The 15,365-nt window shown below is 42.7% G+C and overlaps 1 protein-coding gene across 2 annotated transcripts in view; it reads left to right on the top strand.

The window, feature by feature from the left end:
• Positions 1-14,115, top strand: part of Dnmbp (dynamin binding protein) — a 95,567-nt gene extending 81,452 nt beyond the window's left edge. For both annotated transcript variants that reach the window (XM_027930340.2, XM_027930341.2), the window contains 9 exons: positions 305-504; positions 1,993-2,123; positions 3,209-3,313; positions 5,744-5,872; positions 7,179-7,511; positions 7,878-8,057; positions 9,556-9,754; positions 11,240-11,784; positions 12,536-14,115. In XM_027930340.2, the coding sequence (XP_027786141.1) occupies positions 305-504; positions 1,993-2,123; positions 3,209-3,313; positions 5,744-5,872; positions 7,179-7,511; positions 7,878-8,057; positions 9,556-9,754; positions 11,240-11,784; positions 12,536-12,721 (2,008 nt within the window). In that variant the 3' untranslated portion in view covers positions 12,722-14,115. The remainder of the gene's footprint in view (positions 1-304; positions 505-1,992; positions 2,124-3,208; positions 3,314-5,743; positions 5,873-7,178; positions 7,512-7,877; positions 8,058-9,555; positions 9,755-11,239; positions 11,785-12,535) is intronic.
• Positions 14,116-15,365: the final 1,250 nt, after the last annotated feature.

The following is a 15,365-nucleotide window of genomic DNA, read 5'->3' on the forward strand; positions in this document are numbered from 1 at the left end:
TCAGATGCCCAATAAGTAATCATAACAAACTTTCAATTAACAATAGACCATGTATACAATGGTGGACCCATATTGTCTGCGACACAGTCTTAGTCTGTGTAAGTGCTCTCTGTAATGTCTGCACAACAACAAAGATCCCTACCAACACGTTTCTTAGAACGTGGGCCAGTCATTGAGCAATGTATTTGTTGAATGAAGGACACTGGAAAGCAGAATAAAGGGACAGAGCCCTATTCAGGAATAACAGAATCCCGAGACACTGTATTATTGACAACTGACTGAAGTTCTTTTGCCTTCTTTACAGGGGATGCACCAATTATATTAACCTGGGCTCCTTCCTCATCAAACCAGTACAGAGAGTGATGCGCTACCCGCTGCTGCTAATAGAGCTGCTGAATTCCACTCCAGAATCCCACCCAGATAAAGTGCCTTTAACCAGCGCAGTCCTTGCTGTCAAAGAAATCAACGTTAACATTAATGAATATAAACGTCGAAAGGACCTGGGTAAGAACAGCTTTACTGCTGAAAAGTCGGTGTGCCCTGTGAGAATGCCTTCCTTCTTGAAAGAATTACTTCAGGGTTGGACAAGGCAGGTGATAGGTGTAATAGGGTTGTGGTAAAGAAAGGGTAGTAGAATTTGGAACAAATGTGATATCCGGGGGAAAAAATAGAGTAATAGTAAGAAAAGCACCTCTGTGGGCCATTGGAAATAAGGTGCCACTGACAAAGCAGCAAGCAGTGAGAGCCTTGACCCCAGACCAGGCAGACTGGACAGGGCTTGCCCAGGAGAGGTCTGCAGCACGCGCCTTTGCTCTGCTCATTTAGGGCGGTTCTCTTCAATCCCTGCTCAGATTGCTCTACACACGTAATTGGAGGTCTTAACTGCCTCCTGTAAACTTGGGACTTTTTAATCTTTTTTTAGAAAAACCTCAATCTGCCTGCCTCCCGGGGTCCCCTCATTCCTGCCCATCACGTTCCCTTCCAGCACCTTACCATCAGTTAATCAGACACCCCTCCTTCTAGATAGAAGAGAAATAATAGATCCGGTTCATTCCATGCTATCAATACTGAGGCCCTAATCACCATGCTACCGTAGCATGGTGATTGCTGGATTGACTTGTTTTCATATCCTTGGAGAATCCATAATGTAGTGTAACTGCTAACTAGTTACTAGTTTGTGTAACCTCTGCCCGTCTACTGCTCTCCACACTTTATCTAAAGTTATCTAAAATTGTTCCCTCTTCTACCTCGGTCACATCAACCATATTCATATGTGATGCTGACTGGCTTTGAGAGCTCTCCACCATGGAGCCCTTTCTCTTGGTTCTGTCTCCTGATGTGATGTAGTCTTCGTTTTCTACAACAGTGTCCTTTCTACTCCCATCCAGTCTTTCCCCTGAAATCCTTCTGTTGGTATCTCTAGGCATTTCTGCAGATCGTGCCTGACATACGACACTGTTAATCAGGTAACTAATGTATACCATTTAACTATGTGAGATCACTGGATATAAAGATCTCATTTGTATATGAGACTATAATTTAGTGGAATTATAGGGCTCAAAATTGCTATTACTTTCTGCATTTTATTGCAGAGGAAAATGAGGCTCAAAAAAGTAAAACCACCTCCTTAAGGCCATACCTTGGTTAAGTGACAGAGCCAGGCACCAGATTCAGATATTTCCCTGACTCCAGCTTTTGGTTCTTTCCCTCGTCCCTCTGCCCCTCTCCTCTTCCTCTTGAGCTCTTCTCCCAGCTGCCCACAGCCTCTCTCTGCTGTTCTTCAGGTATTGAATCTGTTCATAAATGATTATTTGGATTAATATTTTGTCTACTCAGCTGTAAGCTCTTTGACAAACACTAGCTCCAGTTTGAGTTGTTATTTCCATCTTATATTAGTTTTGGGGAAAATGTGCATGTTTTCAGGTTGTTAGGTTCATTTAATCAGGCTCAGGAACGTGCTTTTTTGACTGACCGCCTTGACTCGACCCCTAGTGCTCAAGTACCGGAAGGGTGATGAAGATAGCCTCATGGAGAAAATTTCCAAGCTGAACATCCACTCCATTATCAAGAAATCCAACCGAGTCAGCAGTCACCTGAAGCACCTCACTGGCTTTGCTCCCCAGGTGAGATCCCTGCCCCTGAAGGCACAGTGCATCTGACAGCTTTTCAGGGCTCCATGGGGCAGCTGACTGCTGTCAATGGGTACAGTTCCCTTCTTGCTCCCTCCTCTGGTTTTGTAGCCAGTGGAAGCAGGGCCCCTGCAGCTACTGATGAAGTGAATCCAACCCCTCAACCCTCCATTTGTTCCTTGGTGCGCCACTTACAATATACACAAAGGCAAATTAGAAGGCCAGATCAGCTGGCATATAATAATTATTGTGGTTTTTAAAGCCTCTAAGGAACCTGTAATCTCTCTGGGGAGGCAAATCTAAAATTGTAGACATATTAAGCTACAAAGGATTCAAGAGATCACTTAGTTGGATACCCTGTGCTACCAATAAGAACACAAAAGGTAGGAGATTGCATGACTTGAAATGCAGTTTAGCAACAGTGCAGAGAGCAGATCTGAAGTCTCTAGTCTTCATTCTATTATATCAAATATTCAGGATAACAATTAGAAGAAAGTACAAGCCAGAAAATATTCAGTTGCTAAGTTTTACACTTATCCCCCAATGTCAGTAATACTTTGGAAAACGAAAATTTCAACAAGTGAGCTTCTTCTTGGCCCAAAAGTTCATCTGAGCTTTAATGGGAGTGGGGCAGGTTTGACCTAGGGAGAGGACAGGGCCTACCAGGCAGGGAGAGCCCCTCAAGAAAAGGCCTTGGGTCAGCAGGTGTGGCAGGGCCAGGGGATGGTGAAGAGGGGAGGCTAGAGATAGGAGGGCCCATGTGTATTTTAGAGGTCTTTCAAGCCACACAGAGGTGTTTAAATTCACTTTAGTATGATTCAGGAGAACATTAAAGTCTTGATATTTATTTATTTATTTTTTAGTTTTCAGTGGACACAACATCTTTGTTTTTGTATGTGGTGCCGAGGATCGAACCCGGGCCGCACGCATGCCAGGCGAGCGCGCTACCGCTTGAGCCACATCCCCAGCCCAAGTCTTAATATTTAAATGAAAGATGTGCCTAAGAAAGACAATTTTGACAGTAAGATAGACTGAGAGAAGGTCCCAATTTCCTAACAGCACTTGTTTATTTTGAACAGATAAAAGATGAAGTATTTGAAGAAACAGAAAAGAATTTCCGAATGCAAGAAAGATTGATTAAATCTTTTATTCGAGACCTCTCTCTCTACCTCCAGCATATCCGGGTAAGTATCAGCATCGCTCTAGTTAGAAATTCTGTCTACTTTCTTGTTCATGGAGCATATTGTTCAATGAAAGTTAAGAAATCTAGACTCACCATTTTGACATGATGTGCTTATTTTTAGTTGTTGATAGCACCATGTATAAATAAATAAAAGGTCTAAGAATTGAATCCAGTGCCTCTCACTTGCCAGGCAAGTGTGCTACCTCTGAGCCCCAGCCCCAAGATGTGCTTTTCATTGGAAAGCCTGTAGGTTATTTAAAAATAATCCAATGTTTACAAGATCAGCACTGTTGCATTAATTTTATTTACTTTTATTGGTACATCATAATTATAAAATAGTAGGATTCTTTACAATATACTCATATGTGCACGTAACATATTTGGTCAGTTTTATTGCCTGGTACCTCCCCTTTCCCTCTTTTCTCTCCCCACTCATCCCTTTTTTACTCTCTAGCATCCACTTATGAGAGAAAACATAATTTATGACTTCCTGAGTATGGCTTATTTTACTTAACATGGTGTTCTTTAGTTCCATCCATTTTCCTGTAGATGACATGATTTCATTTTTCATGGCTGTATAAAAATGCATTGGGTATATATACCAAATTTTCTTTATCCATCCGTATGTTGATGGGCATCTAGGCTGGATCCATAACTCAGCTTTTATGGATTGTGTTGCTATAAAACATGGCTTCTTAGATTGGTGTCATGTAGAAAGGCCTTTCCTATCCCAAGATCAAAAAATATCTCCTGTGCTTTTTTGTGCCATTATTTTAAGTTTAAATCATTGATCTAGCTGGAATTTATTTTAGTTACAAGGTCTGATGTGGGCATCCAGCATTGTTTTCCAGATCTTTCATTTTTTATTGAGTGTGCCCACTGATCTGAAATAACTCCCTTTAGGTTTAAAAAAAAAAAATGTAATTAGGTCTAAACTAAGGCTTATAAAACTTTCCAGGACACATTAGCTTAAAGTGAGATTTGACAAGAACAATATTAGGGCAGCTACCAAGTATGTTCCCTTGCCTTACAGATTCTTGGGTTATTGCCTAATTTTGATGAGTCTATAGCAAATTCAAGCCTGAACCCCCAACTTAGAAGGCATTTTCATAGTAATGGATGATAGTATTTTGAGGTAGAATAGCCATTCAGTGGACAGCACAATTTGGTTTTGACCACAATGGCAGAAATTGAAGAGAGAACATGTAAAACAATTTTGTCACTTACATAAAATGAAAAGTCCTGCCGAATAATAAAATTAGGTAGATTGGCTGATAGAGAGCCTGGAAGAACTAAAATTCATTGACCATATAATTTGGTATCTATATTGGCATATGGCCTGATATTTGGGGACTTTATAATACTTTTCTAAAAGAAAAAAGGGCATCATGTTTTACATTAGTTCTGAATTGAAGAGGAATTAGGAGGATTCCCCCAGCAAAGTACTGGATTTATTTATGGGTATAGATATAGGACAAAAAGACAAAAGATCTAAAAAATATTATAAAATATCAAACCAATGTATGAGTAATTGATAGGCTTTGATACTGATCAGTTTACTTTGTTTATCCCTGAAATACCCTCATGGAGTTGTTAGTACTTTTAGATTTTGAGTTAATTTAATAGGCATCCCTAAACATAATAAAGAAGGCAAAGCCAGGTATGGGAATGATGACCCACGCTTGTAATCTTAGCAGCTCGGGAGGCTGAGTCAGGAGGATCTCAAGTTTAAAGCTAGCCTCAGCAATTTAGTGAGGCCCTATCTCAAAATAAAAGAGGGCTGGGGAGGTGGCTTAGTGGTTAAGCAGCCCTGTATTCAATCCCCAGTACCAAAAAATAAAAAAAATAAGAATTCAGAATGCAAAGCCCAACATTGTGCCAGGCAGTCAAAGAAAACTAGCCTTGGACTCAAACGGTCTTGACTTAGTGGGGAGGGAGATGGAGACAATTAGCAAGCATTCATATTTTTTGCAGCGACAGGAAGAAGCAGAGTGAAAATCATCAGAGGAATTGAAGTCAGAGTAGGGGAAGCAGGACAGAGGGGAGGGGAGGGGAGGTCGGGGCAGTCATTCCTGAGAAGGTGAAGCCAGAGCCAGGACTCCAGGAGGGGAGGTGATTGATCATCAGTTCTGTAGGAATCATCTTGGTTCTAATTTTTATTTACTTTTTTGGTGAATTAAGAAAGCCTGTCATCTAGAGGGCACAGAAAAATGTTAGGCTCTTTAAACCTCGCCAGTTTTTCTGTAACCAGAAGTCTTAGCTTCTTTGTGTGCCCCATAAATGTTTATAAAATTATGCTCGTTTCAAAGTTGAAATAGTATACTAGTGAAGAGAGTTTGCATGATGGAACCCTTTGTTTCAGACTTCTGTACAGGATGAGTGATGAAGGCTAGAAAATTCTGTGTATTCTTGTGTCTCTAACTGGCTCCAGGAATCAGCTTGTGTGAAAGTGGTGGCTGCCGTGAGCATGTGGGACCTGTGCATGGAGAGGGGACACCGCGACCTGGAGCAGTTTGAGAAGGTACATCGCTACATCAGTGACCAGCTCTTTACAAATTTTGTAAGTGGCTCTATTCAGCCTATTTCTTGTAGCTGGGTCATCTCAAATGTCAGTTCATGCAACAGTTAATTCCGCCCGTCAGTTATGTTCATATTAACTTTATATTCAGAATATGACCGAGTTTGGGGGACAGGTAGGGCCTGTGTGTATTCAATGGATTTTTTTTTTTTTTTTTTTTTGTGATCAAGTTAGTTTCAGAGGGCAAACTAGGAAAGGAAAATTAGGAAATTTAATCTGGCATTACTGGTAATTCTGATTAAAAGATAATTATTTCTAAATATTCCTTTCAAGTTAAAATGTTAACAAGTAGATCTTTATAAAGTATAAGCCATTTTCTGAAGAAAGGGCCAAATTGCTTGGGAACTTCTAAACAGATGTATATGGGATTAATTGCACATCACAGGTACAAAAAAAAAGAATTGGGTGGGGGCTGGAGTTGTGGCTAGTGATGGAGTACTTGCCTGCAATGTGTGAGGCCCTGGGTTTGATCCTCAGCACCATGTAAAAATAAAGAAATAAAATAGAATAAAAGATCCATTGACAACTAAAAAAAGAATTGGGTGGGATGAGTTTCTTGGAGTTCTCTGCATAGCTGAAGGAAAACAGGGAAGCACATTTGGGAAATTCACAGGTGTTCTAACAGTAAATTACTTTTAATGAGATGCTACTAAGTACCTTTTTAATGTTCTTTTATCTGTTTAATACCCTACCCTCAATGTTTGTCCTTCTAAAAAGAAAAGAAAAATCATTTGAAAAGAAAAAACAGATATTACCAAGTAGTTATGTGAAAATTACTCTGCCCCACCCCACCCCCCCAAAAAAAAAATCAAGCTGTATGAACAACACATAACAAATGTTATCCAGTAGACTATCAGGTCTCATTTAAAAAAAAAAAAAATAAGTTGTAGAGAACATAATACCTTTATTTTATGTGTTTATGAGGATCAAACCCAGTCTCTCACATGTGCTAGGCAGATGCTTTACCACTGAGCCACATCCCCAGCCTATCACATCTCGTTTCTAATGCAAAAATATCCACGTGCAGTTTAGCATGCATCAACTGAGGAGCTAAAGTGGGATTAGCATCCTTTGCAAAAATACCTTGATGTTTGAGAGTTGTTGGTGATGTGTATGCTGAGATTTTATGGAATCTGTTAGTGGGGCCCAGCTGCAGGTCTGCGTGGGGTCAGCTTGTGTCCACTGTGGACAAAGCAGCTGGTACAGGCACGACAATGTCAGCCTCACAGGTGTTTTGGAGACTCGGAAAGAAAGGGTTCTGAACAATGTGCCTTTCTTGTCCCTACAGAAGGAGAGGACAGAGCGGCTTGTCATCTCTCCCTTGAATCAGTTACTGAGCATGTTTACAGGGCCTCACAAGTTGGTACAGAAGCGCTTTGACAAGCTTCTGGACTTCTACAACTGCACAGAACGGGCAGAGAAGTTAAAGGACAAGAAGACCCTGGAGGAGCTCCAGTCTGCCCGGAACAACTACGAGGCCTTGAATGCACAGCTGCTGGACGAGCTGCCCAAGTTCCAGCAGTACGCCCAGGGCCTCTTCACCAACTGCATCCATGGCTACGCCGAAGCCCACTGCGACTTTGTGCAACAGGCGCTGGAACAGTTGCAGCCGCTCCTTTCAGTGAGTCCCTTACCCTCTGTGGGAAAGCCATCTCTGAAGTTCTGGGGCTTTTCTGAGAGCACACAGTGGGGTTTTTCAAAAGGTTATCCGAACTAGCGGGATTCAGTGTGACGTTCAGTCCAGCCCTTCAGAAATTCTTGATCGTGCCCTGAATGAAACCTGGGGCTTTTAAAACTTTCTTCATCTTGAGCAATCCCCAGATGTGCTGCCACCCAGGCGGCGCTGCAGAGCACCTCCTCTTATGTTGTCTGCGGTTGGTAGCTCACACCGCAGCTTCCAGTTGGTTCTAAAGAGGCTCTGTTGATCCCAGGGATCTTTCCTCCCTATTCTCTCATTTCCTGTCTCATCTCTTTCCATCGACTCCAGTTACTCAAAGTTGCCGGCAGAGAGGGGAACCTGATCGCTATCTTCCATGAGGAGCACAGCAGGGTTATGCAGCAACTTCAGGTCTTCACCTTCTTCCCAGAGTCTCTCCCAGTTACCAAAAAGCCTTTTGAGAGGAAAACGACAGACCGCCAGTCAGCTCGAAAGCCCCTCCTGGGCCTGGTGAGTATGGACTGAGAGGTAGCACAGCCTTGGGGTTAAGAGTATGAACTCCAAATGGGCATAGTGGCAAACCCCTGCTATTCCAGCTACTCAGAAGGCTGAGGCAAAAGGATCACAAGTTCAAGGCCAGCTTGGGCAACTTAGTGAGACCCTGTCTCAAAATAACAATTTTAAAAAGGCTGGGGTAGCTCAGCAGTAGAGAGCCTGTCTAGCATGTGTGAGGCCCTGTATTCAATTCCTGGGACGGGGGTGGGGAGAATGGAGTGTGAACTCCAGAGCTGGACCACCTGGGTTCATCAGGATGGATGCTTACCCACTGTCCTTGAGCATGTTGCTTCTGTTCTAGGCCTTGGTTCCTCATCTCTAGACATTGATGATGACTGTACCTACATCATAGGGTTCTCACAGGCTAAAATGAGTTATTGGAAAGCACTTAGAAAATGCCTGGCATGCCGAATGAGGTGGTGCACACCTGTATTCCCAGTGGCTTGGGAGGCTGAGGCAGGAGGATTATGAGTTCAAAGCCAGCCTCAGCAACTTAGCAAGGCTAAGCAACTCAAGGAGGCCCTATCTCTAAATATATAAAAACGTACTGGGAGTGTGGCTTAATGGGTTCAATCCCCAGTACCAAAAAAGAAAAGAAAATCCCTAGCATATAATAAGTGTTATGCAAGTATCATATCATCCTCCTCATCAGTGTTGGTGGACGTGGCTGTGTCTTTATAGGTGATTAGTTTATATTGGGCATCATCTGTCACTGGCTCATGCCTTCATTTTTCCTGAGCATCAGCACTGTGCCTCCTGGTACCTGATAATAGCCATCTGTAGTTTCCTCACACCTGATATGAATGTCAAGCTTGGCTCTTAGTGAAGTATTAATACATTGATTGAAGGGTATATTCTGCTAGGCCTGCCAATTTTTGATTGTGAGTTAGAAAGGTATTTTGGCCAGTTAATCACCAACTGCTTTTATAACTCAGTTCTTCCATATTTTAAACATTAGGGTAAGGAATAACAGATTATATGGGCTCATAATCTAAAAATATCATTAGCAAAGGCATAGCAGCATATTTTTGCTCTTTATAATCCCATAGATTTTTAGATTACCTTAAAAGGGAAAACCAAATTTATTATTACCTTTAGTTTTTCTTTTTATGACTGTTACTTGTTTATGACTGTTACTTGTTTTTGATGGTAAAGTCAAGATAGAGAAACTCAATTATTTAGATGCATCTAGCAAATTATAAGACAACCCAGTGATATTACTTAGGCATTTTGATTTTTTCTTAACTACAAAGGTGCCAAAGCATTACGAAGAGGCCATGAGTTTTGCCTAGCTACACGGGCTTACTCAGTTATGAAAGCATCTGATGGGGTGGTGAGCGGTTGATGGTTAGTGCCTCCCTTCTCAGACTCTGCAAGATGAGATTAAATATGGCTGCTAGGGTAATGGCCAGGCAGGGCTTCTTGTTGATGTGTCTCTTCTGTTGCCTTTCAGCCAAGTTACATGCTACAGTCAGAAGAACTCAGAGCCTCCCTGCTGGCAAGGTATCCCCCCGAGAAACTCTTCCAGGCAGAACGGAACTTCAATGCTGCTCAGGACTTAGATGTCTCACTTTTGGAAGGTGACCTGGTGGGTGTGATCAAAAAGAAAGACCCCATGGGCAGTCAGAACCGTTGGCTGATTGACAATGGAGGTAAGCATTTTGGATATCAGATGAAAGGAACTAAAGTAGGAAAACAACCCGAAAAGTCCTCTTCAGCTCTGGAGAATGTTCGCGTAGATAGTTACCAAAACAAAACCAACCTGTTTTGGTTCTGTTTTGACAAATTCCAGAAGAGGTTCCGTGACTTATCTTGCAAGATCTTGTCCAGACAGTGGGGCTACCTGGTGGAGCCCCGTCGCAAGCCTCAGGATAAGCTGCCTTCTCCACTTTCTGTAAATTTACCTTTGTGTGTAGATTAGAAACCTGTGGGTTTTGTTTACTTTTAAAATTTTTCTCCCCCCAAAAAAAAAAAATTTTTTTCTCCCTATAAACAATTTTACTTTATAACTATTTAGGAAATGACTTTTAAAACAACTCAAGGGGGGGCGGTTCAGAATTCAAATAAGATTACAAATAATAACATTAGTCTATCATCCTTTTTCCTTGATTCCAAAATCCAAAAAGCTTTGAAAAATAAAAGTATTTTTAGTAACTTTTTGCCAAATTCTGAACAAAGCAATGTGTGACTAATTATAATCCTAGTTTAACATTGTTGCTGTGGAGAGTTTAAGCATTGTGTGCCCTCTCCGACAGGAGGGCAGGCCCTTGTAAAAGTGAGCTTATGCTGTACGTGTGCTCTGTGTATTTGAACTCCCGTGAACACCTTTCTACTGAACAATACTCACAGTATCCCAAATCATTTCTTTTTTTTTTTTTTTTTTTAAAATGGTATTGGGGATTGAACTCAGGGGTGCTCTCTACTATATCCCCAGCCTTTTTTAGTTTTTTATTTTGAGGTAGTGTTTTAAGTTGCTGAGGCTGGCTTCGAACTTGTAATGAGGTCTTGTATGAGGAGCTCCTCAACACAAGGATGGTCTTCAGATCCATCTTTGCCACATGTAGTATTATTGAACATACACTCTGCAGAGTCTTTTCCTTAGCCATGGTCTAGATGATCTACTGAATTCTTTGTATGCCCAGTCTCAAACATGTAGTTTTGTTTTTGGGTTTTTATGTTTTGTTTTTTGTGTGTGTGTGTTTGGTACAGGGGTTTTACCCAGGGGCACTTAAAAAAAAAAAGACTGGGAATGTGGCTGTGGTTTTTTTTTTTTTATTGCTTAGGGCCTCACTAAGTTGCTGAGGCTGGTTTTGAACTCAGTCCTCCTGCTTCAGCCTCCCAAAAGCTGCTGGAATTATAGGCATGTGCCACCAAGCCCAGCATTTTTTAATTACTAGCCTCTCCATTGTCCACAGGCCTCCTATTACTCCTGTTATAAGATTGTGACAAGAATGAATTGACAGGTAGCCATAGCTTTTCATTCTATCCATGCCCCTTGGATCCTGGGATTGAATATTCTGGTCTGTTTTGTCACTAGGCATCTTATTTTGTTGCTACCATCAACCTAGCTTTTAAACCAGTTTCTCACTGTTGGTTCCCTGCTTTTTGCCTCCCTCTGCCTTCTGCTACATCTGCAGTCACCAAAGGCTTTGTGTACAGCTCCTTCTTGAGGCCGTACAATGCTCGACGCTCAGATGCCTCTGTGGGCAGCCACTCCTCCACTGAGTCAGAGCACAGTGGCTCCTCCCCAAGATTCCCACGACAGAATAGCAACAGCACCTTAACCTTCAACCCCAGCAGCATGGCCGTGTCCTTTACATCTGGGCCTTGCCCAAAGCAGCCTCAAGATGCATCTTTGTTGAAGGAGTATGACCAAGGAATTCTCAGTGCATCCTTGAACCTGAGCAGTCCAGAGAGTGGCCTTTCCAGGTGCCCTTCAGATCCAGACCCCACCTGCCAGCCCAGGCCAGGGGACTCTGTCGATGCGGCCAGAGATATAAACCAACCTGCTGCCGCCCTGAGGAGCTGCTGCCGAAGCTCAAGGCATCCAGAGGTGGTTGGTTCCTCTGTACCAGGACGAAATGGGCAAGGTAGAGACCTTGTAAAAGGATGTACACGAGCAGCCCAGGCTCTGGAAGATAGAAATGAAGAGCCAGAGAGCAGTGAGGCAAAGGGCAACCAGGTAAGTTACCCCAGTGGGAGTGGGCACAGGAGACGTGGAGGCAGAAGCCTGCCCAGACCTGGGGGTGATCCGAGAGCCCACAGATCTTACCCAGCTCGCAGGAACCCCTCTGCCTTACCACTGAGACCTTTTGTGATAGCAAAAGGGGTCCAGAGAGCGCCTGAGAACTATCACTGGGCAGTAAAAAGGTGTCCTGATGAAACCTTTTTTCACTCTTTCAGTTCTAAGCTCTTCCAGCTTACTAGTTGTTCTTATGTTGTATAAAGCTTGCTATTTAACCTACTTTTGTTTTTTTGGTTCAAAAAAAAAGTGTTTTATGTGTAGAATTTAGAAATGAAATTCCAGCACTACTTGAGTTTTTTTTCCTATTTTTGTAATGACCTGTCCCTGTCTTGTAAATTTGAGTAGAGCCTTTATATCTTGCACTTTTTAAACGCACTTTTTTTTTTTAAGAAAAAAAAAAAAAAGCTGTTTCAGATTCACAACTGGGAGATCTCTGGTTCTGGTTAAGTTCTTTGATTTTCTTTGAATCTGCCCTGTTCACTATGGGATCCTCCAGCCATGTATCTAAAGTTAAAAATTAATCTGAAGTTAAAAATTAAGATTAAAAATTCAATTCTCTGTCTCACTGGCCACATTTAAGTGTTCAGTAGCCAAATGCAGCTACAGAAACACCCCTACCGCCCACCCCCAGCACGCTCCATTTCTAACTCACACTCTTTCCCTCCCCCCCCCCCCCCCCCCCGCACAGGTCTATTTTGCTGTCTACACCTTCAAGGCACGAAACCCAAATGAGTTGAGTGTGTCAGCCAATCAGAGACTCAGAATCCTGGAGTTCAAAGATGTCACAGGCAATACAGAGTGGTGGTTAGCTGAAATTAATGGGAAGAAAGGCTATGTCCCATCCAACTATATCCGCAAAGCCGAGTACACCTGATCCTGGTGTGCCTGCCGCTCAACCCTGCTGCCTTGGCTTTCAGTCTGCTGAAAGGTTCTGGTGGGCCGCCAAGAGGCACCTGCGCCCAAGACCCAGGCCCTGCCACATTGCTTAGCCATGCATGGTAGGGCACAAGACAAGTCTTGTTCTCCTTGATTGGGTTGTAAACCTTGATGCTCACTAGAATTTCTAGAGTTTGAAATGGACCCTGGGGCTTGCCAGTGATTCAGTGACCATGAGAAGAGAGGCAAGTGCAGGGGTCGGCCTTTGGAAGTGAGAAATTTCCAGTCAGAAGACCAGTGTTCTGTATATGCAGGAAGCTGTGCTGGCATCGGTTGTAACCTACTGAGTCTGGGGTGGCCCCGTGCTCCACGATCACCTGACCTGAAGCTGTGACTTGGATGAAGTAAAGCCAGGCTCTCTGAGCCCCTTTAGGTTGTGATTCTGCTGGTGGCAAGGAGCTTGTCAGGATTGCACAGAGCCTGGTGTTTCAACGCTTCCGAGACACCTCCAGTGTCTAGCACACATTTTCTGTCTCTCTTCATACACAAATACCCCCAATTTACAAAGCCGCTAAAATACAGTGTTTTGTTTCACTGTGTTCCGAAATTGGTTATACAAAACTCAACCGCTTTCTTCTACCAATAAGTATTAAAGGTCTTTATTTTCCTTTCATCTGGAAGTTCCTCCCTTGCTAGATGCATCTGTGTATGCCGTCTCGTGGCCACCTCTCCCTGTACTGAGTAACCGATAGAATTCTCTAGAATAACAGGGTCAGAGCTCCAGTCATCCATTAAAAGTATTGGTTCTATATTAATCTCAAACCAGTCAGGCCTGGTGGAAGATTAGGTGCCTTTTTCCTTCAAAGTACACTACCACCATTTGGTTATATCTGCAGATGCAGAAGACAGTCCATGGGACTTAGGAGTCAGGATACACGGTCCCAGAAGTAGCTCATCCTAGATTAGTTTCACCACTAACCTCCATACTTCAGAGACAATATTGAAAGTCAAACAGATTCCAAAGTGCCTGTCAAGACCCCCCGCCCACCCAGTCACAGGAAGATTCTTGCTAATCCCTTACCCTAATAATCTGTCCCTAAAAATCCTGTTTTAGCAGAGCTCCTGTACTTGAGATCTTCCCTAGATACGAAGCCTAGCTTGGAATTTGAAACTGAAATTTGTTTAAGGAATTAAAAACAGCCTCACAGCCACTACTCCTCCAACCACACATTTGGCCTTAAAATCCTGGTGAATCAGGAGACCCCATGGACTCCTTGGCCACAGCATCTGCTGGTGTCGGGCAGTAATGCAAGGTCTCCTGTGAAAAGTGTTTATAATTGGAGATGTCTATATTTAAGTAGTTATTTTCTAAATAAAAGCTTTTCTAATGGCCATGAGTATGTTTTCTTGATTTCCTTCCATATTTAAGCTGAACATTTTTCTCAAGTTTATCTGGTCAAATAGTTCAACAATTTCCGTTGCTGCAGGTGGTTCCCTAAAGCCATCCTTTACTGTCAGCGCTAGCAGGATAGGAAAGCTGAAATCTCCAGCTGAAATCCTAAGGGATGAAATGTTTCTAATATTTCAGGTTTGGGTATACTAGATACAACAGAGATTAACAAGGTCACACAGTAGCAGTTCAGGCAAGGTTGGGGGCAGAGGAGGAGGAGTGGTAGCAGAGAGATTGAGGACAGAAGAGTGACAAAGCAATTGCCTCACTTGCTTTTCTTCCTTACAACCAGGAATTGAACCCAGGAGTCTTGTAAGCTAGACAAGCACTCCACCACTGAGCTGCATCCCCAGCCCTTTTTATTTTTTTGAGACAGGATCTCACTAAATTGGCCAGGCTGACCTTGAACTTGTGATCCTTCTGCCTCAGTCTCCCGAGTAACTGGGATTACTCTGCTCGACATTGATATTGAGCAATAGAAAATGTGACTGCAGGAGCTGGGGATGTGGCTCAAGTGGTAGCGGCGCTTGCCTGGCATGCATGAGGCACTGGGTTTGATTCTCAGCACCACATAAAAATAAAAATAAAGATATTGTGTCCACCTAAAACCAAAAAATAAAATATATTTTTAAAAAATGTGACTGCATAGGCAGACAAGGAAAGAAGCTTATAAATCATTATAGACCATTCTTTCATTTTATAAGCTAGGAAAGTGGTTGAGGTCATTCTGAATTGCCAAAGTCACACATCAAGATTCTGGTGAGTTTAAATGTGGGTCACAGGCTCTCTGAGTCTTGACACTTAATAGCTGCCTGACTTTTGCAATTGGCCTAACCCAAGATTGTTTCCTCATCTAGTGTAGAGGTAGTAATACTGTGCACCTCAGAGGGCTGTGGTAAGGAATGAGTGAGTCAACACTGCAGAATGCTAGATCAGGACATCAGCAAGATGATGGGTAGGATTTTCCAGCACTCATCCCCCAGGGAAATGTCAATTTCAACAATTCACCATGCATGAAATGCCTTCTTAAGAGCTAAGGAAACCAGGTTAGATGTCACAGCACCTGGGCATAGTATAGAAATAAAAGATATATTGAAGAGAGTAGGAAGGGCAGTTGTACCTTTACACCACCCCTCTCAGCCCCAGGCAGCAAGGCATAAAGAGAGACGCCCTCTGGTGGGGGAAAGAGGGA

This window comes from Marmota flaviventris, chromosome 4 (genome assembly GCF_047511675.1).
Source record: "Marmota flaviventris isolate mMarFla1 chromosome 4, mMarFla1.hap1, whole genome shotgun sequence".
Classification (NCBI taxonomy): Eukaryota; Metazoa; Chordata; class Mammalia; order Rodentia; family Sciuridae; genus Marmota; species Marmota flaviventris.